Source organism: Aquarana catesbeiana, linkage group LG05 (assembly GCF_042186555.1).
Source record: "Aquarana catesbeiana isolate 2022-GZ linkage group LG05, ASM4218655v1, whole genome shotgun sequence".
NCBI classification, from domain to species: Eukaryota; Metazoa; Chordata; class Amphibia; order Anura; family Ranidae; genus Aquarana; species Aquarana catesbeiana.
Window position 1 is genome coordinate 608,192,403 of NC_133328.1, and position 27,218 is coordinate 608,219,620.

Here is a 27,218-nt window from a genome sequence, read left to right on the forward strand (position 1 = left end):
GTTTAGATTTGACTTACAAGATCCACCATTCTCCCGACAGACCGTGTTCCCCTATGCTCCAACAGCTGTTCCATGGCATCTTCATGTCTAAGGTAGGGCCCTCCTTAGTCTTGATGATGTCAGGGGCATCTGATTGAGGAAGCATAGGAAAGAAGAAGCTTTGGGAAAAAGTCATGCAGTGCTTTTTAAGGTTTACCTTACCAGATCTGCCATTCCCCTGGCAGATGGTGTTCTCCTATACTCCAGCAGTGAATCGTTCCTTAGCACCCTCATGTCTAAGGCAGGGCCCTCCATCAATACAGAAATGAAGTGCAGCGCAAATACAAAACCAATCCAAAAGAAGACCAATCAAAAATAATAAATAAGAGTGCAAACATTTCTTCAAAAGAGCCACAAAGCCCAGAAATCAGCATATTCATCCATAGGGAAAACAGAGATCCGAAGGCAGTGTATGGGTGACAATTCCACCACCAACGAGTATCCTTGCTCACCTTAATGGATGGACCCCTGAACTAAAAGGAAGTCATTAGCGTGCGTCTCCCTTAATTGTGGTAAAGGGAAAGCCAGCGATGGGTCCAGCAACATCAGGAAAATCACCATGCACATGTGAAATTAAAACAGATCTAAGTGCTCTCTGCTATAAACTTCTCAGGCTTTATTAAGGATAAAATGTAACACTCACATTTAAAACGAAGTACACAGGTTCAAAAATACAAGACAAGGCTCTGTGTTGCTTCCGTCTAACAGGATGGAGGCAGGTGACGTCATCCAAAACATAGCTCCTCCCACCAACCATCAGTCTTGATGATGCCAGAGGCACCTGATTCGGGAAGCGTAGGGAAAAAGAAGCTGCAGTGCTCATTTAGGTTTAACTTACTAGATCCTCTGTTCCCTCAGCATATGGTCCTCCCCTATGCTTTGGCAGTAGACTGCTCCTTGGCATCCTTATGTCCAAGGCAGCACCCTTCATCAGTCTTGATGATGGCAGGGGCATCTGACCAATGGAAAATAGGGGAGAAGAATCCGTAGGGACCAGTCTTCTAATACTTGTTTAGGTATAACTAACCAGCTCCTACGCTTCCCTGGCAGAAAGTGCTCCCCTACTGCTCTGGCAGTGGATTGGTCCTTGGTATCCTCATGTCCAAGGCAGTGCTGTGGGCCCTTCCTCAGTCTAATCATGTCAGGGGCCTCCGACCAATTAGGCATGGGGGCGTAGAAGCTGCAGGGACTGGATTTGCAGAGGAACCTGGTGGAGTAGAGGACCAAATAAGTAAAACTGGTTTTCCTGGTCCCCTAGATATAAATGAGCATTAACCCTTGGAGCTAGGGACAGCCCCACTGCAGACAAAAGTCTGATCTTCTAAAATGGCCTTAATCTGACTTTTTTTGTGTTGCTATGACGAGGCCAGAAAACAACAAACAAAAATTCCCAGCTCACTTACCAGCCAGCCTGCAACAAACCGAATTGACCCTGACTAACAGCAAACATTAAAAACAAGGGGTTTAGTTTGCACTCATTTGTTTAGTTTGCACACATTAGTTTGCATACAAATGTGTGTAAGCTAAACCCCTTGTTTGTAACATGAACTGTTAGAGTCAATTCAGTTTGTTGCATGCTGGCTGGTAATTGAGCTGGGAATTTTTCTTTGTTGCTTTTCGTTATACGTCACCATTCCATGTGCTCCTTGCATACAAAATATTAGCCCATGGTTTTTAATGGAGCGTTAGAAGGAATAGGCAACAAGCAATAAAAATCTCATGCAGATAGAAGGTGGTCTGGTTTATTGCAGACCTCATCAAAAGGGAAATAAAGCTAAGCAGTCTGTGCAGTAACTTCACAGAAGCAATTCAAATATAACAAGGGCTTATACATACTGGTACTGGTAGTTTTAAGCCACACACACAAAATAGTTATTTATCCATTTCAAGATTTTTGTTACAGCTCTGATGAAGGGGGGATACTTTGGCCTCCAAAATGTGTTGGGTACCGCTTGTCTACCTATTTTCACCTCATAGTCAAAAGTGATACCGGCTTCACACATATGCGACCGTGCCTGGGGTCTGGTGCCTCCCTGTTCACAGGTTTAGGTGCGAATCAGGTCCAAATTTTTGCATGAATTTGCACCTGCATCGGAGCCAAAGATGCACAGGACCCTTTTTTAATCCGGACCTGTGTGAACCAGCTCCATTGAGAGCCGGTCGCACTCACCTGTCATGACAATTGGATGTGGGGAAACCTGCATCTAATTCGCATATATGTAAACCTGGCCTAAAGCTATATAGACATTTGATGTGATTGTCTAGTGCTCAAACTTTTTCTCATTTGGATTTCTCACATTGGGTGTCATCCACCTGGTGCAATTGTCCCCCAGCTTTGTGTTTTTTTGAGCGGTCAAGTCAAGCCAATAAAAGCTACTATCATCCACTATTTGATGATCGCTAAGTCTGAGTCCAGTGCCTCAAATTTATTTTGGTCCTCCCTGAAAATAAATTGCAAGCAGAGGTAAAACTGCAATCCTGCCCACACATTACCTAAATTTAAAATTCTTTAATTCAGCTCCAGCTCTATCAAGTTTAATGGGTACTGTCAATTAACTTCAATTTTCAAGTTATTCAACAGATTCTCAGTTCACATGAACTTAAATGGCATCCCAGTCTTAGTCCGTAGGGTTCAATATTGAGTTGGCCCACCCTTTGTAGCTATAACAGCTTCACATCTTCTGGGAAGGCTGTCCACAAGGAGTTTAGGAGTGTTTCTATGGGAATGTTTGACCATTCTTCCATAAGTGCATTTGTGAAGTCAGGCACTGATGTGGATGAGAAGGCCTGGCTCGCAATCTCCACTCTAATTCATCCCAAAGGTGTTCTATCGAGTTGAGGTCATGACTCTGTGCAGGCCAGTCAAGTTCCTCTACCCCAAGAGTGGAGACTGCAAGCCAGGCATCTTGTCCACATCAGTGCCTGACCTCACAAATGTGTTTCTGGAAGAACGGTCAAACATTCCCATAGACACACTCCTAAACCTTGTGGACAGCCTCCCCAGAAGAGTTGAAGCTGTTATAGCTGCAAAGGGTGGGCCAACTCAATATTGAACCCTACGGACTAAGACTGGGATGCGAATAAAGTTCATGTGCGTGTAAAGGCAGGCGTCACAATACTTTTGGTATTATAGTGTGTGTGGGCCACTTGTAAGATGTTTAGATAACGCCACAAGCTCATGGACCTCATTCAGGACTAATGCAATCAGGTTCTATTCTTCCCAGCCAGTTCCTAAGGGAGACCTCTTTTTCCTTCCTTATCTCCCCTCCCCATCCCCCCATTTCCTCTTTTTTTTCTCCTTTCCTTTTGGTCCTGTATTAGTGCATAGCGAACACAGGCACCACTTGGCACCACCGCCATCAACAGAACGCTTTGTTATATACAAGGAATTCTTTGATTGAATGCGATGGAGATCGTGATGTTACCACCCTACCTCTCCTGTGAATGGTGACCTTGCTAAGCAAGCAGCCCCCTGTGTACTGGCACAGGACCCAGAAGACTGCAGTGATTCTCTGCTATCACACTGCAGTTCTACAGGTATAGAATGATATGGTCAAAACTGGACCAATGTAACTATGCTATGAAAAACATTTCTAGAGTTTTGATTTAGGTCAGTAATGGGAAAAAGATCAGCTGTGGAGAGGCCACCGACCGGTGACTAGTTCTTTGTACTCTGCTTGCCTTGGCACAGATGCCACAGTTTAGGTCCCTTGTTAAAGCCCCAAAAACTGCTTAACCCCAGGGTCCCTTTAGCGGGGTCTTTACACCCAGGGGGTGGGAAGGGCCGACCAACAATGCGACCACTGTGATTGGCTGTCATGTTGGTCATATGATCAGGAGCTGGTCTCGTTGGCTCCTGATAGTAGAGACCAAGAGAGACAACTGGAAGCACACTCTCTGCACAGAAAGCTCTGCCGCCCATGGACACATATGTGTGGCGTGTAGCCTTTTAAGCGTTATGTGTGTGGCAAGAGGTTAAAGACAATAGACAATCAATATACTGAATAATGCCTATTACCATAAAAATTCTAATTGTCTAAGTTTTTAACATTTTAAATCTACCTATGCCCAATTACCAAAAGACATAGGAAATTGCCAAACCCACAATGTCTATTACTAGAAAACATACTGTGAACATCATCACAATGGTAGTGGTTGGCACTAATCAAGAGAAACAATCCTTAATCACATATTGTACCTAGTTAATCCTAACATCTACCTAGGAAAAGGTGAACTACCATAGTGTATTACTCCATCACCTATATACACAATGTGGCGGTAAACTGGCAGGAACAAAATGTGAGCTGATATGTACATTTCTCTCCAGAATAAGACATCTCAATGTTTGGTTTAAACTTAATCACCTTTCAGTTTACAATTACTATGACGGATGGCATTCCTTTAGTGTGGGAGACGGGGAGCTGGTGAACTGATGTGTTTAAACAACCACACCCTGTAAAAGCTAGACACAATCTAACAGGTAGCAATAAAGCACACAGTTCTCCAGCAGGTGTAAGGCTGAAAACATGAGATTTCCTTGGCTGTGTAGATAATGGACTTCGGCAAGAAGAAGAGCAAAGACCAGGATAAGGAGGAAAAGACAAAGTAACGTAGCTAGGTTTTCTACTTCTATTTCATGCAGAAAATGTTTTTTTGTGTGGATTTGACTTTGGCATTGGATTTTTTCCATTAGCATTTGATCATTGGCCTTGGATTTTAGGAGCCAAAAATGCAATTTCAGCCTTAATTTGTAAATATGGTATTGTGGTTAAGAAAATCCGAGACCTTTGTGTTTGCTTTCCTGCGCCAAATTTGACAGCTGTAGTCTGTCTGCAAACTGCTGTTCTCTATGATGAATGGAGTTCCCATAGAGGACATCGTATGTCATCACAGGCCCACAGATCAGCTGAAGATGCACAAAATTTTATTTCTGGTCTTCTGGCATGCGATGCACCCTATGGTGACCTCTTCCCATTGTAGAGATAATGATCCACAAAAAGCAGATGATGGATGCCATTGGTACAGGGGTAAGGTTTTCCGATCTTCATAGCTGAGTAAGGACATTTGAATTGAGGCAGACAATAACCGATATATAGTGCTTACCTCTGTTTCTTGAAGTTATGGATTGGAAGTGGAAGGTTAAGAACTTCTAACAGCTTTTTATTGCTATATATGTCTCCACTGGGGAGATTTATTTTCACTATTGGTCCCAGTGGCCATTTTCTTTGGTACAAAAGGTGATGGAAAATCCAACATTTTTGAGTTTTCACCAAACCAAGAGGTGGGGGAAAATCTTCCAATGGGTAGAACCTGTTATGATGACAGTTGTCTAAGAAGGGACATTACCTTCTTCAGAAAACATCTCCCTTTACTTCATGTTGTGTCTCTAGGACAGGAAGAAAATATACATTCTCTGATGAGACACAAACTGAAAAAGACATTCCCTACACTCTCCAGAACAAAAAAATAATTATTGGCTTCACATATACTTTCAAGTTAAATCTATATCTGACATAGATACGTAACGAACTACTTGTAAAAAAAATGTAATTGCATTTAGTTCAATTTTAAATTGAGATTTAGGCCCCTTTCACACGAGGCGGACTCCGTTTCTACGGAGTCCGCCTCAGTCCGCCGGCTCAGCGGGAGATCAGTCCGTCGATCTCCGCTGAGCCGGCGGATGACAGGTCCCTCTCTGCTCACTGAGCGGGGAGGGGCTTGCCAGGCTCCGCTGTCGCCTATGGAGGAATCGGATGAAAACGGACAGCATCAGAACTCACCCGATCCGATCCGCCAGCGACGGACCTGGACGTAGAGCCATCCGTCTGCTTTTAGCGGATCGGACGGGGTCGGATGTCAGCGGACATGTCTCCGCTGACATCCGATGCTCCATAGACTAACATGGAGCGCCCGTTCAGGTCCGCCGTCAAAACTGACAGGCGGACCTGAACGGTCCGATCGTGTGAAAGGGGCCTTGAGCTAGTGGAATTTTGATCAAAATTTTTTGTTCCCTCAGTTTTCTCATTGTTAAGCTATGTACACACGATAGTATTTTCTGACAACAAAACCGTGGATTTTTTTCCGAAGGATGTTGGCTCAGACTTGTCTTGCATACACACGGTCACACAAATGTTTTCGGAAATCCCGAACGTCAAGAACGCGGTGACGTACAACACATACGACGAGCCGAGAAAAATGAAGTTCAATAGCCAGTGCGGATCTTCTGCTTGATTTCGAGCATGCGTGAACTTTTGTGCATCGGAATTGTGTACACACGCTCGGAATTTCCGAGCCTTGTTGTCGGAAAATTTGAGAACCTGCTCTCAAACATTTGTTGGTGGAAATTCCGACAACAAATGTTCTATGGAGCATACACACGGTCGGACTTCCCGACAACAAGTTCACATCCAACATTTGTTGATGGAAAATCCTATCATGTGTACGGCCCGTTAGTGTGGTCAAATGAAAAATGAAGGATGACATTTTTTCTCATACGAACAAATTTTTAACAGTAAATGCGATTTTCATTTGGGAAGTGACATTCATTCCAAAATCAAATGTTAAAAGCAAATTCAATTTTGAAGTATTTTCAAACGACATTCCTCAATAAACAGCAGGTAAAATTTAATATTGAACATGTCACCATTTTTCTAGATAAATATATTTCTAAGGCTGGGTTCATACTTTTGCGAATTTAATGTGGATTTCCCCGCATCCAATTCGCATAGCAGGAGATTATGACCGGCTCTCTCACATCTCCGCAGCGGCTCTGGTGCGAATTGCACAGGAGTCCTGTGCTTCTTTTTGTCCGTTCCAGGTCTGAATTCAGCCAAAGCTTCGGGCTGAAATCAGTGGCGTATTTAAGGTATGGCAGCCATGGCAAGTGCCATAGGCGCCATGGGGGGAAGGGGCGGCAAAAAGCCGCCCTCTGCATGAAAAAAAAACCCCACCTGTCCTCCCAGACTAATATAGCCACCGGCGCCGTGGTCAGCCTGCAGGATTGCGGCGCTGGTGTTTTATCAGATGGCTGTCGGGCTCGGTTTAGGCTGAGGGAGGCTCTGTCAGCAGGGAGGGGTGGGGCAGGGAGCTCCACTGACGCTCTGACTCTGCCCTGCCCTGCCCTGCCCTGCCCCGCCCCATGTACTCTGTATGTGCTCAGAGCACTGGCATTGCCTCTCCTGGACCACGAAGATTCCCGCCCCCTACCGCCGCAAGCCCCGCCCCTACCGCCGCAAGCCCCGCCCCTACCGCGGAAAGCTCCGCCTCCGGACCTCTGAGAGGTGAGCCCGGCTGGTCAGGTAGGTCTTTCTACCTATAGACTCAGTGTTACTAAACCCTCCCTGACAATGTTCTTTATCCCCCGTATAGCTGTGCATTGCTGAAAGCTTAGATTTTTAAACTGGCTACTTGGTCATCTGCTGTAGTCGCATTCGCAGTCTGGTCATCTGCTGTAGTCGCATTCGCAGTCTGGTCATTTGCTGTAGTAAGTCACATTCGCAATCTGGTCATCTGCTGTAGTCGCATTCGCAGTCTGGTCATCTGCTGTAGTCGCATTCGCAGTCTGATCATCTGCTGTAGTCGCATTCGCAGTCTGGTCATCTCTTGTAGTATGTCGCATTCGCAGTCTGGTCATCTGCTGTAGTCACATTCGCAGTCTGGTCATCTGCTGTAGTCGCATTCGCAGTCTGGTCATCTGCTGTAGTCACATTCGCAATCTGGTCATCTGCTGTAGTCGCATTCACAGTCTGGTCATCTGCTGTAGTCGCATTCGCAGTCTGGTCATCTGCTGTAGTCACATTCGCAGTCTGGTCATCTGCTGTAGTCACATTCGCAGTCTGGTCATCTCTTGTAGTATGTCGCATTCGCAGTCTGGTCATCTCTTGTAGTATATCGCATTCGCAGTCTGGTCATCTGCTGTAGTCACATTCGCAGTCTGGTCATCTCTTGTAGTATGTCGCATTCGCAGTCTGGTCATCTCTTGTAGTATGTCGCATTCGCAGTCTGGTCATCTCCTGTAGTACGTTGCATTCGCAGTCTGGTCATCTGCTGTAGTCACATTCGCAGTCTGGTCATCTGCTGTAGTCGCATTCGCAGTCTTGTCATCTTCTGTAGTCGCATTCGCAGTCTGGTCATCTGCTGTAGTCACATTCGCAATCTGGTCATCTGCTGTAGTCGCATTCGCAGTCTGGTCATCTTCTGTAGTCGCATTCGCAGTCTGGTCATCTGCTGTAGTCACATTTGCAATCTGGTCATCTGCTGTAGTCGCATTCACAGTCTGGTCATCTGCTGTAGTCGCATTCGCAGTCTGGTCATCTGCTGTAGTCACATTCGCAGTATGGTCATCTCTTGTAGTATGTCGCATTCGCAGTCTGGTCATCTGCTGTAGTCACATTCGCAGTCTGGTCATCTGCTGTAGTATGTCGCATTCGCAGTCTGGTCATCTCCTGTAGTCACATTCGCAGTCTGGTCATCTCCTGTAGTATGTCGCATTCGCAGTCTGGTCATCTGCTGTAGTATGTCACATTCGCAATCTGGTCATCTGCTGTAGTCGCATTCGCAGTCTGGTCATCTGCTGTAGTCACATTCTGGTCATCTCTTGTAGTCGCATTTGCAGTCTGGTCATCTCCTGTAGTATGTCGCATTCGCAGTCTGGTCATCTGCTGTAGTCGCATTCACAGTCTCTGGTCATCTCCTGTAGTATGTCGTATTCGCAGTCTGGTCATCTCCTGTAGTACTTCGCATTCGCAGTCTGGTCATCTGCTGTAGTCGCATTTGCAGTCTGGTCATCTTCTGTAGTCGCATTCGCAGTCTGGTCATCTGCTGTAGTATGTCACATTCGCAGTCTGGTCATCTCCTGTAGTATGTCGCATTCGCAGTCTGGTCATCTGCTGTAGTATGTCGCATTCGCAGTCTGGTCATCTGCTGTTGTATGTCGCATTCGCAGTCTGGTCATCTGCTGTAGTATGTCACATTCGCAATCTGGTCATCTGCTGTAGTCACATTCGCAGTCTGGTCATCTCTTGTAGTATGTCGCATTCGCAGTCTGGTCATCTGCTGTAGTCACATTCGCAGTCTGGTCATCTGCTGTAGTATGTCGCATTTGCAGTCTGGTCATCTCTTGTAGTCGCATTTGCCTTCTGGTCATCTCCTGTAGTATGTCGCATTCGCAGTCTGGTCATCTGCTGTAGTATGTCACATTCGCAATCTGGTCATCTGCTGTAGTCGCATTCGCAGTCTGGTCATCTGCTGTAGTCGCATTCGCAGTCTGGTCATCTGCTGTAGTCGCATTCTGGTCATCTCCTATAGTCACATTCGCAGTCTGGTCATCTCTTGTAGTCGCATTCGCAGTCTGGTCATCTCCTGTAGTATGTCGCATTCGCAGTCTGGTCATCTCCTGTAGTACGTTGCATTCGCAGTCTGGTCATCTGCTGTAGTCGCATTCGCAGTCTGGTCATCTTCTGTAGTCGCATTCGCAGTCTGGTCATCTGCTGTGGTCGCATTCGCATTCTGGTCATCTACTGTAGTCGCATTTGCAGTCTGGTCATCTGCTGTAGTCGCATTCGCATTCTGGTCATCTCCTGTAGTATGTCGCATTCGCATTCTGGTCATCTCCTGTAGTATGTCGCATTCGCATTCTGGTCATCTCCTGTAGTATGTCGCATTCCCATTCTGGTCATCTCCTGTAGTATGTCGCATTCGCATTCTGGTCATCTCCTGTAGTATGTCGCATTTGCATTCTGGTCATCTCCTGTAGTATGTCGCATTCGCATTCTGGTCATCTCCTGTAGTATGTCGCATTCGCAGACTGGTCATCTCCTGTAGTATGTCGAATTTGCAGTCTGGTCATTTCCTGTAGTATGTCGCATTTGCATTCTGGTCATCTCCTGTAGTATGTCGCATTCACAGTCTGGTCATCAGCTGTAGTCACATTCGCAGTCTGGTCATCTGCTGTAGTCACATTCGCAGTCTGGTCATCTGCTGTAGTCACATTCGCAGTCTGGTCATCTGCTGTAGTCACATTCGCAGTCTATTTAAAAGTAGTACCTGCTGTTGCACAAATCACTTTATTACACTTTTATTTCTGATATTTATGGCTATACATATTAATGTAATCCATATTGAGCACCATATTTGATTGGCTGCTTGTGCTTGGCATATACACACAATCAAATAGTGCTCAATATGGATTAAATAAATAGATATCATAAAGTTTAATAAAGTGATTTGTGCAACAAGCTCCTTAAACATTCTACATTCAGTGAAAGTTCATGCAGAGCAAACTTTGCAGTACACTAACTTTCACTGAATGTAGAATGTTTAATGACCAGGGGCGAACTGATCCATTGGGCAGTTTATGTAGTACTAATTTGTTAATAGAAGGATTAAAGAGCTTGACTTGTAGTTTTGTTAGCTGTTTTTTTTTGTTTTGTTGTTTTTTTTTTGACAGGGGTGCAGTTTCAGTGCTTGCCATAGGCGCCATTTTCACTAGATACACCTCTGGCTGAAATTGGACTTGGTGAATGGAGTCATCTTTCTTAGACAGCACAGTCAAGTTTTTACCACTTCTGTTTCTACTGCAGTTCAAGCCTTATGGTTTAGTCAAAGACCACCCAGCCTGTGATTGAACAGTGGAGTGGCAGCAACATACCGATGAGGTCACTCCATTGCTATCACTTCCTATCATTTACAGTACTTTGAAAAAGTATTCATACCCCTTGAAATTTAACAAATTTTCTCATGTTACAACAAAAAACGTAAATGTATTCTATTGGGATTTTATATGATAGACCAACACAAAGTGGCACATAATTGTGAAGTGGAAGGAAAATGATAAATGGTTTTCAACATTTTTTTTACAAATAAATATGTGAAAAGTGTGGCGTGCATTTTTATTCAGCCCCCTGAGTCAATACTTTGTAGAACCACTTTTCACTGCAATTACAGCTGAAAGTCTTTTTGGGGATGTCTCTACCAGCTTTGCACATCTATAGAGTGACATTTTTGCCCATTCTTCGTTGCAAAATGGCTCAAGCTCTGTCAGATTGGATGGAGAGCGTCTGTGAACAGCAATTTTCAAATCTTGCCACAGATTCTCATTTGGATTTAGGTCTGGACTTTGACTGGGCCATTCTAACACATGAATATGCTTTGATCTAAACCATTCCATTGTAGCTCTGGCTGTATGTTTAGGGTCATTGTCCTGCTGGAAGGTGAACCTCCACCCCAGTCTCAAGTCTTTTTCAGACTCTAATGGGGGTCGGACTTTTCGACCAGACTGGTCTGACGGACGCCGACGGACCAAATCCGGTGAACAATCTGATCGTGTCTGGGCTTCACCAGGCCTTCAGCTGACTTTTCCAGTTGCAAATCTGACGGACTTTAGATTTGGAACATGCTTCAAATCTTTACGTCGTAACTCCACCGGACCCAGAAATTTGCTCGTCTGTATTCTAGTCCGACGGACAAAAAACGACGCTAGGGCAGCTATTGGCTACTGGCTATCAACTTCCTTATTTTAGTCCGGTGTACGTCATCACGTACGAATTCGTCGGACTTTGGTGTGATCGTGTGTAGGCAAGTCCGGTCATTAGAAAGTCCGCCAAAAGTCCGTCGAAAGTCTGTCGGACAGGCTGTCGGACTTTTGTAGCCGAAAAGTCCGACCATGTGTACGTGGCATAACAGGTTTTCTTCTAAGATTGCCCTGTATTTGGCTCCATCCATCTTCCCATCAACTCTGACCAGCTTCCCTGTCCCTGCTGAAGAAAAGCATCTCCACAACATGATGCTGCCACCACCATGTTTAATGGTGAGAATGGTGTGTTCAGGGTGATGTGCAGTGTTAGTTTTCCGCCACACATAAAGTTTTACCTTTAAGCCAGAAAGTTCAATTTTGGTCTCATCTGACCAGAGCACCTTCTTCCACATGTTTGCTGTGTCCCCCACATGGCTTCTTGCAAACTGCAAAATGGACTTCTTATGGCTTTCTTTCAAAAATAGCTTCCTTCTTGCCACTCTTCTATAAAGGCCAGATTTGTGGAGTGCACGACTAATAGTTGTCCTGTGGACAGATTCTCCCACCTGAGCTGTGGATCTCTGCAGCTCCTCCAGAGTTACCATGGGCCTCTTGGCTGCTTCTCTAAATTAATGCTCTCCTTGCCCGGCCTGTCAGTTTAGGTGGACGGCCATGTCTTGGTAGGTTTGCAGTTGTGCCATATTCTTTCCATTTTTGGATGATGGATTGAACAGAGCTCCGTGAGATGTTCAAAGCTTGGGATATTTTTTATAACCTAACCCTGCTTTAAACTTCTCCACAGCTTTATCCCTGACCTGTCTTTTTGGGGATGTCTCTACCAGCTTTGCACATCTACAGAGTGACATTTTTGCCCATTCTTCTTTGCAAAATTGCTCAAGCTCTGTCAGATTGGATGGAGAGCGTCTGTGAACAGCAATTTTCAAGACTTGCCACAGATACTCAAATGGATTTAGGTCTGGACGTTGACTGGGCCATTCTAACACATGAATATGCTTTGATCTAAACTATTCAATTGTAGCTCTGGCTGTATGTTTAGGGTTGTCCTGCTGAAAGGTGAACCTCAGCCCCACAAGTCTTTTGCAGACTCTAACAGGTTTTTTTCTAAGATTGCCCTGTATTTGGCTCCATCCATCTTCCTATTAACTCTGACCAGCCTCCCTGTCCCTGCTGAAGAAAAGCATCCACACAACATGATGCTGCCACCACCATGTTTCACGGTGGGGATGGTGTGTTCAGGGTGATGTGCAGTGTTAGTTTTCCGCTACACATAGTGTTTTGCTCTTAGGTCAAAAAGTTCCGTTTTGGTCTCATCTGAGACTGTGGACAGATTCTCCCACCTGAGCTGTGGATCTCTGCAGTTCCTCCAGAGTTACCATGGGCCTCTTGGCTGCTTCTCTGATTAATGCTTTCCTTGCCCGGCCTGTCATATTAGGTGGACGGCCATGTCTTGGTAGGTTTGCAGTTGTGCCATACTCTTCCCATTTTCGGATGATGGATTGAACAATGCTCCCTGAGATGTTCAAAGCTTGGGATTATTTTTATAACCTAATCCTGCTTTAAACTTCTCTTCAACTTTATCCCTGACCTGTTTGGTGTGCTCCTTGGCCTTCATGATGCTGTTTGTTCGCTAAGGTTTTCTAAGAAACCTCTGAGGGCTTCACAGAACAGCTGTATTTATACTGAAATTAAATTACACACAGACGACTTCTGAAAGCAATTGGTTCCACTAGATTTTAGTTAGGGCTATTAGAGTAAAGGGGGCTGATGACGTATTATTTACGAAACGTACTCCAGGCGCTTCCGGTCACTTCCGGGTCCCAGCTTCCAGTTTTCTCCCATGCACAAGTGGAACGCACGCCAGCTCTAGACGTGAGCCCAGCGGCAAGCGGCTCCATAATACAATCTCTGCAGGCTATCCTTGTGCCAGGCTAAGGCACACATAAATGTAAGCAGACAACCTTCATGTTTTATATATGATTTTTAAATAAACCAACAGTATTGCACTGTAGTGTCCCTTTGTTTCCTCCATATGGATATTTTGGTGGAGAGGAGGTCACATTACAGAGGATTCATCTGGTAACCTAGGGCACTGTTTCTCAACTCCAGTCCTCAAGGCGCCCCAACAGGTCATGTTTTTTAGGATTTTCCTTAGATAAAACGGTTGTGGTAATTACTAAGGCAGTGAAACTGATCAAATCACCTGTGCAAAATAATGAAAGCCTAAAAACATGACCTGTTGGTATGGTTGCCACCTCATCCCTTTAAACCCGAACACATGTTAATTACACAGGTTCTGTGGCTGATTAAGGTGGTAATTAAACTCACTTGGTGCCTTATCTGCATTTAATTAGCCTCCTAACCTGTGTCATTCATATGTGTTCGGGTTTAAAGGGATGAGGTGGCAACTCTACCTGTTGGGGCGCCTTGAAGACTGGAGTTGAGAAACACTGACCTAGGGTATCCAATCCTGGATTTCCCAAAAGCGCATTAGACCTTCTTTTTAAATAAAGAGGTCACATCCATCTGTTGAGCAGCTTTCAATTTATAGCACATTGGGTGGATTCAATATACAGGGGGTCCCCGGGTTACAAACCAGTTAGGGACTATAGGTTTGTTCTTAAGTCGAATCTGTTTGTAAGTCAGAACAGGTACATTTTTTAAGTGTAGCTCCAGCCAAAAAAACTATTTTTAAGCTTTTTGGATAGCATAGGGAAGGGTTAACACCGCTGTAAGGTTTGTTTTGCTGTCTGTGCCTCTGTTCAGAAGATTTCACTTCACTTTCTGTCCCAATGACAATTGGATTTTGAAAATTTTGGGTTGTTGTGGAAACAAGCCTTGGTGATAAAGCATCAGTGGAGGTACCTTTTCCCCAAAATAGCTCTTACAGGAGAGAATTTTCCTTCCTAGGGGTAGATTTCCTCTCACTTCCTGTTGTCTGCCTCCGTTTGTAAGTAGGAGTCGTTTGTAAGTCGGATGTTTGTAACTAGGGGACCCCCTGTATATGGTGAAGGAATTCCCTCTTGCTTTCGGTGTGGGTCTACTAATCAAGACACATCATTGGAAATATGGACTTATAAGTTATATTTGATTAATGATTTTTTGATCACTACCAATTTATATATGTTTTTTTCTCACTGCACTTTATGTATATCTTCACTTTGTGTATGATATTTGTTTGATATAAGGAAATATTGCACTTTATGCCCACATATGCACACTTTATTTTAATGTATATTACATATAAGGAACATAATATTATCACTCAATCTTGTGTCACTTGCACAGTGACAGGTTCACTGTTTTTTTTGGGGAGCAGCTTTGTACACAAGGTATTATTATATTTTTTATATTGCTTGAAGCAAGGTTTCTTTTTTCACAAAGGGGGCTGAATACAAATGCACACCACACTTTTCACATATTTACTTGTAAAAAATGTTGAAAACCATTTATCATTTTCCTTTTACTTCACAATTATGTGCCACTTTGTGTTGGTCTATCACGTAAAATCCCAATAAAATAAATTTAAGTTTTTGGTCGTAACATGACAAAATGCAGAAAATTTCAAGGGCAACGAATACTTTTTCAAGGCACTGTAGCTCCACTTGCCCTATAACAGAGCCTGATGGGGTTTAAGCTTGTCCCTTCTCGGGGAAAGTCCAATTTAAAGTCATTTTTATTTGAGTTTCACGCTTTTTATTTTTTGTTTCCCCTTTCATATTTTCATTATTGTATGAAATATATCTGTTTGTAGATTAGCCACTAGACCAAGCAAACACTCAATTTGCAATCACTGTGCCTCCCTTGTTAAGAACTGATATGAGATAAGATATCCGCCACGTAGGTGGAACATTGTTTTCTGGTGGAGGTGGAGCAAGGTTTATTGAAAGGTTTATCAACAAAAATATACAGAGTCAATGAGCAAACATAGGAGTATACAGATCTGAATTGGTAGCATGGATGGAGTAAGGACGGTATATAGATTATGGATAGAAGAGGGTTGGTTATAAAGTAGGTTAAAGAAATGAATGTGTGTTTAAAGGAAACCTTATTAAGACCCCTTTCACACAGGGGAGTTTTTCAGGCGCTTTAGCGTTAAAAAAAGCGTCTGTAAAGCGCCTGAAAGAAGCCTTATCTGCAATCCCAATGTGAAAGCCTGAGCCCTTTCACACTGCCAGTGCCCGAAAAAGCTGGTGAAGTTCCGCTTAAGACCCTTTTCACACTGGGGCGTTTTTCAGGCATTTTTCGGGCGCTGGCAGTGTGAAAGGGCTCGGGCCAACGGCGCACCCAGCCCGGTGGCAAAAACATGAAAGCGCTGCAAAAGAAGCTGCTTGAAGGACTTTTTTTGACGCCCTGCCAGTGCAGTGTGAAAGCACTCGGACTTTCACATTGGGATTGCAGATGAGGCTTCTTTCAGGTGCTTTACAGGCGCTTTTTTTTAACGCTAAAGCGCCTGAAAAACGCCCCAGTGCGAAAGGGGTCTTAATGTATGGGTTATATGTGACAGTATTCTTGATATTTGGTACAAAAAGAAAGGAGGCTAAAGCCAACCATAGATGGTTTGAATCTCAGGCCAGTCCCTGATGAACCGGCTGAGATTCGAACCATCTATGGGCAGGCTGATTGTAAACTCGTTGATCCATCGATCAACTTGGCTACAACCAGCCTGTTGGATTTTCTGCAACGAATATTGCCAGCAGCTATAGCTGCTAGCAATAATCATTGTGTTCTCTGGGAAGGGACAGCCTCCAGGAGAACACTATAGCTCCACAGGAGGGGTTCCCCCCATCAACACTGGGGGAATCGATCGATCATGCTGGAAAGAAAATTGCATCATCTATGGCCTGCCTTCACACGGGGTGTACTACAGCTTTTGCCCAGGCAAGTGCTGTGTCTATGCACAGGTTCCATGCATCCCTGTGCAGGCAGTCCCATTGATGTCTATAGGGATGCAGCAGCTGCACTAGGGTTGCCACCTTTTCTTCAAACCAAACCCGAACACCATAGAGGCACAGGGAAAAAAAAATCTGCAGTATTCACTAAAGGATTATAAAAGACCTGGAACACCTTTGGGTGCCCCAAGAAAAGTAGTGTAAAATGTAACACGCATAACATGAGGTGGCAAACAGTGGTTGTCTCGAAAATGCTCTTGCCGCCCGCAGCTCCCAGAAGCCAACGGATTTGTGTGTGGCTATCTTAGTTACTTGGGGAGCCACAGCCTGGTCTGAATAATGTGTCCAGGTTTCAGGCGGACTATAACCCGGACACATAATTCAAAATCTGGGCTGTCCGGGTGAATCATGAACAGGTGGCAACCCTAAGCTGCACAGACACAGCTGACGCTCCGAATTTAACATCCATGCGGGTGAACGGCCCTTTCACAAACAAGGAGAAATAAACAGATACAAAGTATTTCTCCCTCAGCGCTCATGCAAAAAAAATATGACAAATAAAAATATATATAGCTGCTTCTATAAAAATGTAAACTGTATAAAAAAATATGTTAAAAAGGGTGAACGGCCCTGAATGCGGACAGTGTATGTTCAAGTCCATGCACCACAAATATCAAATTTGAGAGAGGCGGCTGTGTCTGTGAAGCCTCTGCATCCCTGTGTGGGTTAACACTGCGCTAGCACGGGCGTACGTTGTAGTGTGCATGAGGCCTAACACATAAAATATTTCCATCAAGAAAGGTATGAGAGTTGGCAAAATAGTGAGACAGGTAGGTAGATAATGGAAGGGGAAAAAAAGGAGGAGAGGGGTAGATTGTGACAGACTCACCTGGGACAGAGGATTTTGGAGGGGACCTGAAGGCTAGCCTCTTGCCTACCGACTTTGGGCCCTGGCATTTGAGGGAGCTACAAGCATTTAGGAAGATGTTCTGTTATGTAATGCAAAAGGACATTATTACATTTAACAATCAAGGAGGCCATGATGGTCTCTGCCAACGTGAAACTCAGTAAACAGATGTACAGTATGTGAAAAGAAAGCTGGTTAATGAGATCTGGAAGGCCCTGGGTCTACTGTTGCCTACTAGTCTGAAGTGGGGTGAGATCACTGTTTGTATTGTTAATTGTGCAAATTAACTCACCTATTGTTTGTCTGTAAGCTAGCAAACTATTATGTGATGTGTAATGTACTTTGTTGTGACCTTGGGGCCGGGAAGCCTGACCTGGAATGAGATCTCTGATTAACCACAACATTGTCCAGGTGGCTAGTTGTTTAACCGGTTCAATACCGGGCATTTTCACCCCCTTCCTTCCCAGACCAATTTTTGCGCGGTCGTGCGACGTTGTACCCAAACAAAATTGGCGTCCTTTTTTCCCCACATATAGAGCTTTCTTTTGGTGGTATTTGATCACCTCTGCGGTTTTTATTTTTTGCGCTATAAACAAAAGAAGAGGGACAATTTAAAAAAAAACACAATATTTTTTACTTTTTGCTATAATAAATATCCCAATTTAAAAAAAAAAAAAACAAATTTTTTCCTCAGTTTCGGCGGATACGTATTCTTCTACATATTTTTGGTAAAAAAAATCGCAATAAGCGTATATTGATTGGTTTGCGCAAAAGTTATAGCGTCTACAAAATACGGGATAGATTTATGGCATTTAAAAAATATATATATTTATTTATTTTTTTTACTAGTAATAGCGGCGATCGCGATTTTTTTTCTTGACTGCGACATTATGGCGGACACATCGGACACTTTTGACACATTTTTGGGACCATTCACATTTATACAGCGATCAATGCTATAAAATTGCATTGATTACTGTATAAATGTGACAGGCAGTGAAGGGGGGGTGATTATAACTGTAGGGGGAGGGGACGCACAAGGGGAGGAGACCGATCAGTGTTCCTCTGTACTGGGAACACAGATTGGTCTCCTCTCAACTGACAGGACGTGGATCTGTGTGTTTACACACACAGATCCATGGTCCGGCCCGGTTAACGGGCAATCGCGGGTGCCCGGCAGACATCGCGCCCCCTAGACGGCCGGGAAGCCCAGGCCGTCATATGACGTCCACCCAGGATGGGAGATCCCATCTGTGGACGTCATTTGTCTATGGCCGGGTACTGAAGTGGTTAATCAGCTTAACCATTCTAGTATATGTTGGCTAATTTGACTAACTCTTGGGGGATCCTCTATGATGGGATTAGCCATGAGTCAGCTTTACCTCGTTACATAAACCATTGTGTGATGTTTTGGGTAAACATTTGGGTTTATTGTTCATGTGATGACTGACCTACTTTTCAAGTGTATAAAAGCCTGTGTTTCTGTTCAACAAACAGTCATTCCTTTGGAGTTTACCTTTACACCTTTCTGTGTACGATGTTTGGGGTAAAAAGGGCTGGTATTAGCTCTCGGTCTGCTCGGAACGGTTTGGAGGGCAGGAAGCGGTTTGGCAGAAGGAAGCACCTAGTCGGAATGCCCAAGCGGTTTCGTCACAGAGATATTAAGGTGAATAGGTGGGGGAGGAAGGTGGAAAGTCCTGGGGACAGTCAAATGGATAATAATGACCTATAGAAGGTTAGAAGTGGGGAGTAGGATATCCAGGGTTGCCATACTTTAAGTTTTTCATGGGTGTCAGTCAAAATTTCTGTTAACTTTTCATATATCATGATTCCATCTATTCTACTGTTGACTGCCTCATAGCCTAACCACTTGAGCACCAGCCTGTATCGTTTATTAAATAAAAAACAAATAAAAAACAAGTGCAGCGCTAGGGTCCCAAACCAAAACTGAAATCATGTATGGAACAAAAATAAATCTGTGACTTTAAAAAAACTATAAATAATTGTGAATCAACACAATAAAAAAAACTGTGAAATATACACAAATGTCTATATTGTGATGTGCTATGTTCTGAAACCAGAGTCTATAGGTATAAATACAAAAAAATCTTCTCAAACGGAGGAGGTGCTTGAACAAAGGATGTTGACTGAAGACTTGAATGTAAAACAACCACGGGGAACACGTCATAGACATCTAAGAATAGGTACTCTTACCGGATCTTGTGGGACAAATCTGCCGTATAGCAGTACGTCTATCAGAGCTTGTGGAGGTGACCTCCCGTGGAATCCACCCAGATGTTGTCCCTTGGGTCACGATCACCGTTAGGCAGGGTTGTCATAGGTGGAGGTTATCGGCTCACTCGCACGCTCTCCAATTCCGGGATCAAAAAAGGTCAAAAGAAACCCATTGCGGATGAGGTCATGGAGAAAAAAGAAAGAAGAGGCTCCACATGGCGTAGATCAAAAAAAATTTTTTTAAGGATTTTATTGGATAAAAAGCCTTTACAAAATAAAAAGTGATCACTAGTAGTTAAAATGGTGGCAACGTGGGAAGCTGGAACGCCCTACGCGTTTCAACTAAGAAGCCTTCAACTGGGGCAAGATGCCCCAGTTGAAGCAATCCTCTGGGTACTGAAGAAAAAGAACAACAAGGGCGCCACTCCAAGTGCAGTATTTAAAAACAAATTTAATACATCTTTAAATTGGGTACTCACAAAGGTACACGTATACAGGCATGTAGATAACAATTTGGAGGTGCCAGATATCCCGGGGGTGGTGTCCAATCACATCTATCAGTGGCGGTTTCCTTAACACAACAGGCTTCACTGCTGGATGGTCAATGTTTCCTGCTGCGGGGAGCGCACTGCTCATAATCGGAAGAACGGGGTCACTTCCGGGTTCGTGCAGAGATAGCCTGTCTCTTTGTTTCTTTCGCCTTGCAGGAATAAGAAACAGAGATCGATCTTTCTGTACAGCGCCTTGTGTTGATTGTCAACACAGGGCTCTGGGCTGTGATTGGGCACAGCCGATCAGCAGGTCCTGGCAATGAATCATTGGCCGGGATCTGTTGACAGCGAGTGTTGGCCTTTGGGGAGTATGTTAGCACCCTAAACCCGAAAGCAGACAGTAAGGTACCAGTACTAACTTTGCCTGCACAGGCTGCCCATCCTCAGTACATTTTGGGGGCGGACAGTCTGCAAGTGTTTAAACAATGTAAATAATATTTAGGTAGGTAAATTAGTCACATAGGTATTTGTCAAATTACCCAGCACATACTAAAGCCACATTTTAGTCTAGTCATGACAGGGTTTAAAGCTGGTTCACACCACAATTTCTGCGTTCCAGATGTATTCTTGCAAAGGCACTTTAACCTCTTCTGGACATAGCGGGAGCCAATCAGTGGGCCCGTTGGACCTGATGTTCGCCGGCACCCCGTGATTGTTCTCGGGAGAGGCGGAATGGTGGTCTGCCTATGTAAACAAGGCAGACCGCCATTCTGTGAGAGGGGAAGATGGAGATCTTGTGTTTCTGCTAAGCAGGAACACAGATCTCTGTCTTCCCCCAGTCAAAGCATCCCCCACACAGTTAGAAAGCTCCCCCTAGGAGCACAGTTAACCCTTTTATTGCCCCTTCATTGACCCCTTCCCTGCCAGTGTCATTAGTACAGTGACAGTGCAATTTTTTCTTAGCACTGAACACTGTATTAGTGTCACCGGTCCCCAAAAAGTGTCACTAAGTGTCCGATTTGTCCGCCGCAATGTCGCAGTCCTGCTAAAAATTGCCAATCACCGCCAATACTAGTAAAAAAAATGAATTAATAAAACTTACATAAATCTATCCCATAGGTTGTAGACGCTATAACTTTTGCGCAAACCAATCAATATACGCTTATTGGGATTTTCTTTACCAAAAACATGTAGCAGAATACACACTGGCCTAAATTGATGAGGAAATTTAATTTTTTACATTTTTTTTTGGATATGTTTTATAGTATAAAGTAAAAAATATTGTTTTTTTTTTCAAAATTGTCGTTTTTTTTTTTTGTATATAGCGAAAAAAAAAAAAAAACGCAGAGGTGATCAAATACCACCAAAAGAAAGATCCATTTGTGGGAAAAAAAGGACATTCATTTTTTTTGGGCACAGCGTCAGACAACCACGCAATGGTCAGTTAAAGTGACGCAGTACCGTATCGCAAAAAATGGCCTGGTCAGGAAGGGGGAGGGTAAACTTTCCGGGGCTGAAGAGGTTAATGTGAACATTTCAGGTTGAAAGTCTGTTTTGTGTTGTGCACTTTTGCTTTGCTTCTAGGTAACAATATAATAACCGTATAAAGATGAATGTACACTCATAAACCTCAGTTTATGAATGGCGTCACTTGCTGGGGGAGATTTTTTTACACATACGACGTGTCCTATTCTCCAGCTGTCACCCACAATCCCCTGTTATCTCCCTTTGTGTGACGCCCTGCGTGATTACTATCATCTGTGTTTCCATACATAGGTGACACTCAAGAAGGAGTGGGAGCTAATATTTGAATTGCTGAATATCATTATGGGAGGGAATGGCCTTCCAATATAACCTGATAACATCATTATTTTTGCAGCTTGGTGTGTAGGATATTGGAGAAATACAAGGGACAGTTTGAGGATTTGTAGTATATTTAATTCCATTGAGAAATTGCTTTAAAGCAGAACTCCGGGCAAAAACTTTTTTTTTTACATGTTCTTGTTGCTAATTTCCTACCTTCTCTAAATATGTCATGCATCTTCTTGGTAACTCACTCGTTGCTTTGAAATAGCCTGTTAATTTTCAAATGAAACCATTAATTCCCAGGGGTTTCCTGTTTGTAAGACCGGTGGCTGCTATTCCTCCTGTTCCCCCAGCCGCCGGTCTTGGCGCAGCTCATCTGTAGTTCTTTTCTCCAGCAAGCAGGGATGTACTTCCAAATATAACAAAATCAATGCAACACAACTCAAAATTCACAACATAAATGATAATGAAAAAAACAGGACACTAGGAATGCTCTTCCAAAGAGGTGGGATTTTTTAGGTGCCAGTAACTGTAATCAAGATAACATACTTATAAATTGAATAAACTGCTGGAATTTAAATTTAAAAGGACACAGAGAAGAAAACATAATTTTCTGAAAAAGTTATATTAACCACTTAAAGACCAGCCTCGTTTTGGATTTTAGGTGTTTGCATGTTTAAAACAGTTTTTTTTGCTACAAATATATTATATTAGAATATATATAGAATATTATATTAGAATATACTAGAAATATATTATATTACAATATATATTATATATTGGTTTTTTTTCTAACACCCTAGAGAATAAATTACAATAAATCATTGCAATACTTTTTTTCACACCGTATTTGCGCAGCAGTCTTACAAGCGCACTTTTTTGGAAAAAAAATCACTTTTTTGAATAAATAAATAAGACAACAGTAAAGTTAGCCCAATTCTTTTTTATATTGTGAAAGATAATGTTACGCCGAGTAAACTGATACCCAACATGTCATGCTTCAAAATTGCGCCTGCTCGTGGAATGGCATCAAATTTTAAAAATTCTACAGGTTGCATGTTTTGCGATACAGAGGAGGTCTAGGGCTAGAATTATTGCTCTCGCTGTAATGCCCCGTACACATGGTCGGACTTTGTTCGGACATTCCGACAACAAAATCCTAGGATTTTTTCCGACAGATGTTGGCTCAAACTTGTCTTGCATACACACGGTCACACAAAGTTGTCGGAAAATCCGATCGTTCTGAACGCGGTGACGTAAAACACGTACGTCGGGACTATAAACGGGGCAGTGGCCAATAGCTTTCATCTCTTTATTTATTCTGAGCATGCGTGGCACTTTGTCTGTCGGATTTGTGTACACACAATCAAAATTTCCGACAACGGATTTTGTTGTCGGAAAATTTTATCTCCTGCTCTCCAACTTTGTGTGTCGGAAAATCCGATGGAAAATGTCCATCGGAAAATCCGACCGTGTGTACGGGGCATTACAATCGCGGCGATTCCTCACATGTGTGGTTTGACCACCGTTTTCATATGCGGGCACTACTCACATATGTGTTTGCTTCTGCGCGCGAGCTCGTCGGGATGGGGCGTTTTAAAAAAAAAAATTTCTTTCTTATTTATTTGATTTGATTTTATTTATTTTTACACTTTTTTTTTTTTTTAAATATTTGGGTCACTTTTATTCCTATTACAAGGAATGTAAACATTTCTTGTAATAGAAAAAAAGCATGACAGGTCCTCTTAAATATGAGATCTGGGGGGTCAAAAAGTCCTCAGATCTCATATTTGGACTTAAATGCAATAAAAAAAAAAAAAAATGTCATTTGAAAAAATGTGGCTTTAAGAGGTATGGGCGAAAGTGACGTTTTGACGTCGCTTCCACCCTGCAGTGTCATGGAGACGGGTGGGGGCCATCTTCCCCTCACTCGTCTCCATGCACAGCTAGGGAACGGACGCGGTCGCCTCCGCCACTGCCCACGGCTCCGGTAAGCGGCGGAGGGCACCGGATCGCGGCGGGAGGGGGGGGCCCTCTCCCACCACCGATAAAAGTGATCTTGCGGTGAATCTGCCACAGAGACCACTTTTATCTTGTAGCCGACCGCCGGCCGAAAACGGGGATACTGGGGATATGGCAGCTAGCTGTTGCCATGACAACGATATCCATCCTCAAAAAGGGACGTACATCGATGTGCGGCGGTCGGCAAGTAGTTAAAAACATGGAGACAGTTTATGTTTGATATCCACATTGTGGAAATAGTTGCTTGTTATGGTGTCGTAATTCCGACATGTTTCGCCATAGGGTAGGCTTCTTCAGGGGATATGTGTTACCACACCAGGACATATACAAATGAAATACACAAGAAATGTATACAGAATAACAAGCAACTATAACTAATTCCACAAAGTGGATATCAAACATGAACTGTTTTTTAAATATTTATTTTAATATAACTTAATAAAGTTTTCTTCTCTGTGACCTTTTTAAATGTAATTGAATAAACTGATGGAATTTTAAATGATGTTATTTTGACTACAGTTACTGGCACCAAAAAAAATCCCAGCTCTTTGGAAGAGCATTTCTAGTGTCCTGTTGTATAACCATTTGGGATGCAGTGCCCTTGAGACCTCCTCTGATCATTTTTTCTTGTGGAAGATGCTGAAAAAAACTCTACATGAAATTATAATAAGATAATGTAAATTCATATACAGTCCCAATTGTATAAATGCCGCAGTGCATTCAGTGCAACAATGGTCTTCAATCTTTTGAAGCCTTCAGTGACCGCCACCTCTAGGTGAAAAACTTGCTCACCTCAGCATCAGACCCCACAACAGAGTCTAATAAGTATAAGACATTCTCCTTATCCATAAGTACTGGACTATTAGACCTTCTCTGCCATATCTTCTCACAATTAAAAGCTCCACAAGTCAGCACATCCACATGATAGGGAACACAAGAAAGAGACCCATAGTGCTCTCTATTTCCACATTTATTGATAAAAACACTTACAAAAATTCTTAGATAAGTATGCAATAGGTACCCCACTTCCTGGGTATTGACGTCACGGGCTCGGCTCCTGCCCCCTTTACACGTTACGCCCTGGGATTGTGGGTTACATGAATACTCGGCACATGCAAGCGAGCAGTCTCTGGAACCAGAAGCAGAATGAGTGATAAGTTTGATTCAGGGATGTACTTCCGTCCCTGCTTGCTGTAGTGTAGACTCTCGGTCTGTACTGTCCATTGGAGGTGGTGTATGTAAAGGCAAAGCTATTTTTTCCTTTATTTTCTAGAGGGTAGAGGGGTAGACCATCCATTCTCAACCAGGGTTCCTCAAGAGGTTCCTCAGGGATCCTCAAGGGGTTCCTTGAGTTGTTACTTATTGACCTCCCATTTGATGGTGCCTGCATAGTTCCAGGTCCAATGCCACTTGGCAGAGCCAGCAGCATGACAATATCATAGCTCCCAACTGTCCCTGATTTCCAGGGGCTGTCCTTGATTTGGAGCAATGTCCCTCTTTCCCCCTCATTTGTCCCTCATTTTGATCTGATCCATATAGCTGTATATAAAATGCACTTTTTGTCCATCAAAAAGTGTTTTCCAGCACTAAACTTTTCAACTGATTTTTAAATTTCTGCATTTGTAAATTCCAAAAGCCAATAGTGGTAAAAAAAAGCACTTGTGGTTTTAACCAATCTTGTTTTTTTGTACAATTCGCCTTAAAGGGGGTGTGACAAGGGGTGTGTCCTATGTCTGCATACTTTTGCTGATAGGTGTCACTCATTCCCATCTCAAAGTTGGGAGGTATGCCCGGTGATTGCCTCTGGACCTTGTAGTTTTCAAAAAGTGTTTTCCAATGCTAAACCTTTCTTCCAAATTCTAAATTTCTGCATTTGTACATTTTAAAAGCCAATATAAAGGAATAGTAGTGGTAAAAAAAAGCCCTTGTGGATTTAATTAACCTTTTTTTGGGTTAATTCTCAATTAAGGGGGCATGGCAGGGGGCATGTCCCTTGCCTACATACATTTGCTGGTAGGTATCCCTCATTCCCATCTCAAAATGTTGGGAGGTATGCAATATTAATATTTTTAGCTGTCTGGAAGGGTGGTCTTCTGACCACTACTATGATGGGGCAGTCTTCCCTAAACACTAAGGTAAAGCCATGTTCCCACTGACCTCCAATTACTTAAATTTAGCAGGGGTTCCCTGCGGCCTAATAATTATTTTAAGGGTTCCTTTAAGCCAGAAGTCGCCAAACTATGGCCCTCCAGCTGTTCAGAAACTACAATTCCCATCATTCCTAGTCATGTTTGTGAATGGCAGAGTTTTACAATGCCTCATGGGACGTGTAGTTCCACAACAGCTGGAGGGCCGTAGTTTGGAGATCCCTGCTCTAGGCTAAAAAGGTTAAATAAGACTGAGTTGGACCCTTTCCAAAAATTTACTGCCATCTGTACTCCCGATGGGGAGATTCACCCCAATAATTGTACTGATGACCATTGACACCGAGAATGAAAGCAAAGCATAATTTTAGAGTTGGCACCAGAGGTCAGCGTAACTTTTTCAGTGGGGACACCTGTTTCAGTGACAACCGTTTAAGCAGGGTATTAAGGGTGTATGGGTCCCCCCCTTCTGTTCAACGCTGCCTCCCCTATCCATGCGTCTGGCCCCTTTCAGGACACCGGCGCATGGATTCCAATGCGGAGGGGCTGTTTTTTTTGAAGAACCAAATAGAGCCAGAGGCTCTAATAGGCTTCAATATAGGGTGGGCTCGGGTCGCAGAGAGTGCGCTTTTAGCCCACCCAGGTGTGTTACAACAGCGAATCAATATTCGCTGTTGTAACACTGATGCTCCTTCAGGCCAATCAGGAAGCTGGTTCAGGATTGGCTGAAAGGACAGGTGATCCTATTGGATGCCTAGGAGGAGGAGGAGGGAGGAGTCGCACGGCGGAAGCCACCGTGATGCAGAGAGGACACAGGAGCCGCTGCCCGCTGCCCATAGGAGCCGCAAACCGCAGCCCGTAGGAGCCCGCCTGCCTGCAACCGATGGGGTAAATGCCGAAGTAGGGGGGGTGCCGCCGGCCGGCCGACCGACCAACCGTTGGGGGGGGTTTGCCACCCCCCCAAAAAAAGAGAGGGTTTAGTTTCACAAACTTTTTTTAAAGGGTATGTTTATTAAACAATTAAACAGTTATAAACATTACAGCAATTGCAATAACAAAAAATGTTTTTGTGCAGTAATAAGACAAAGCTTATCAAACAAAATAGTACACCGAGATGCAACTCGGTGACAGATAGACAAAAGGAAAGAAGAA

At 43.5% G+C, this 27,218-nt stretch overlaps 1 protein-coding gene across 2 annotated transcripts in view; it reads left to right on the top strand.

Annotated features, from left to right (window-relative positions):
- The first annotated feature begins 4,492 nt into the window (after nt 1-4,492).
- Nucleotides 4,493-27,218, top strand: part of FER1L6 (fer-1 like family member 6) — a 274,276-nt gene continuing 251,550 nt past the window's right edge. For both annotated transcript variants that reach the window (XM_073632222.1, XM_073632223.1), the window contains exon 1: nt 4,493-4,644. In XM_073632222.1, the coding sequence (XP_073488323.1) occupies nt 4,592-4,644 (53 nt within the window). In that variant the 5' untranslated portion in view covers nt 4,493-4,591. The remainder of the gene's footprint in view (nt 4,645-27,218) is intronic.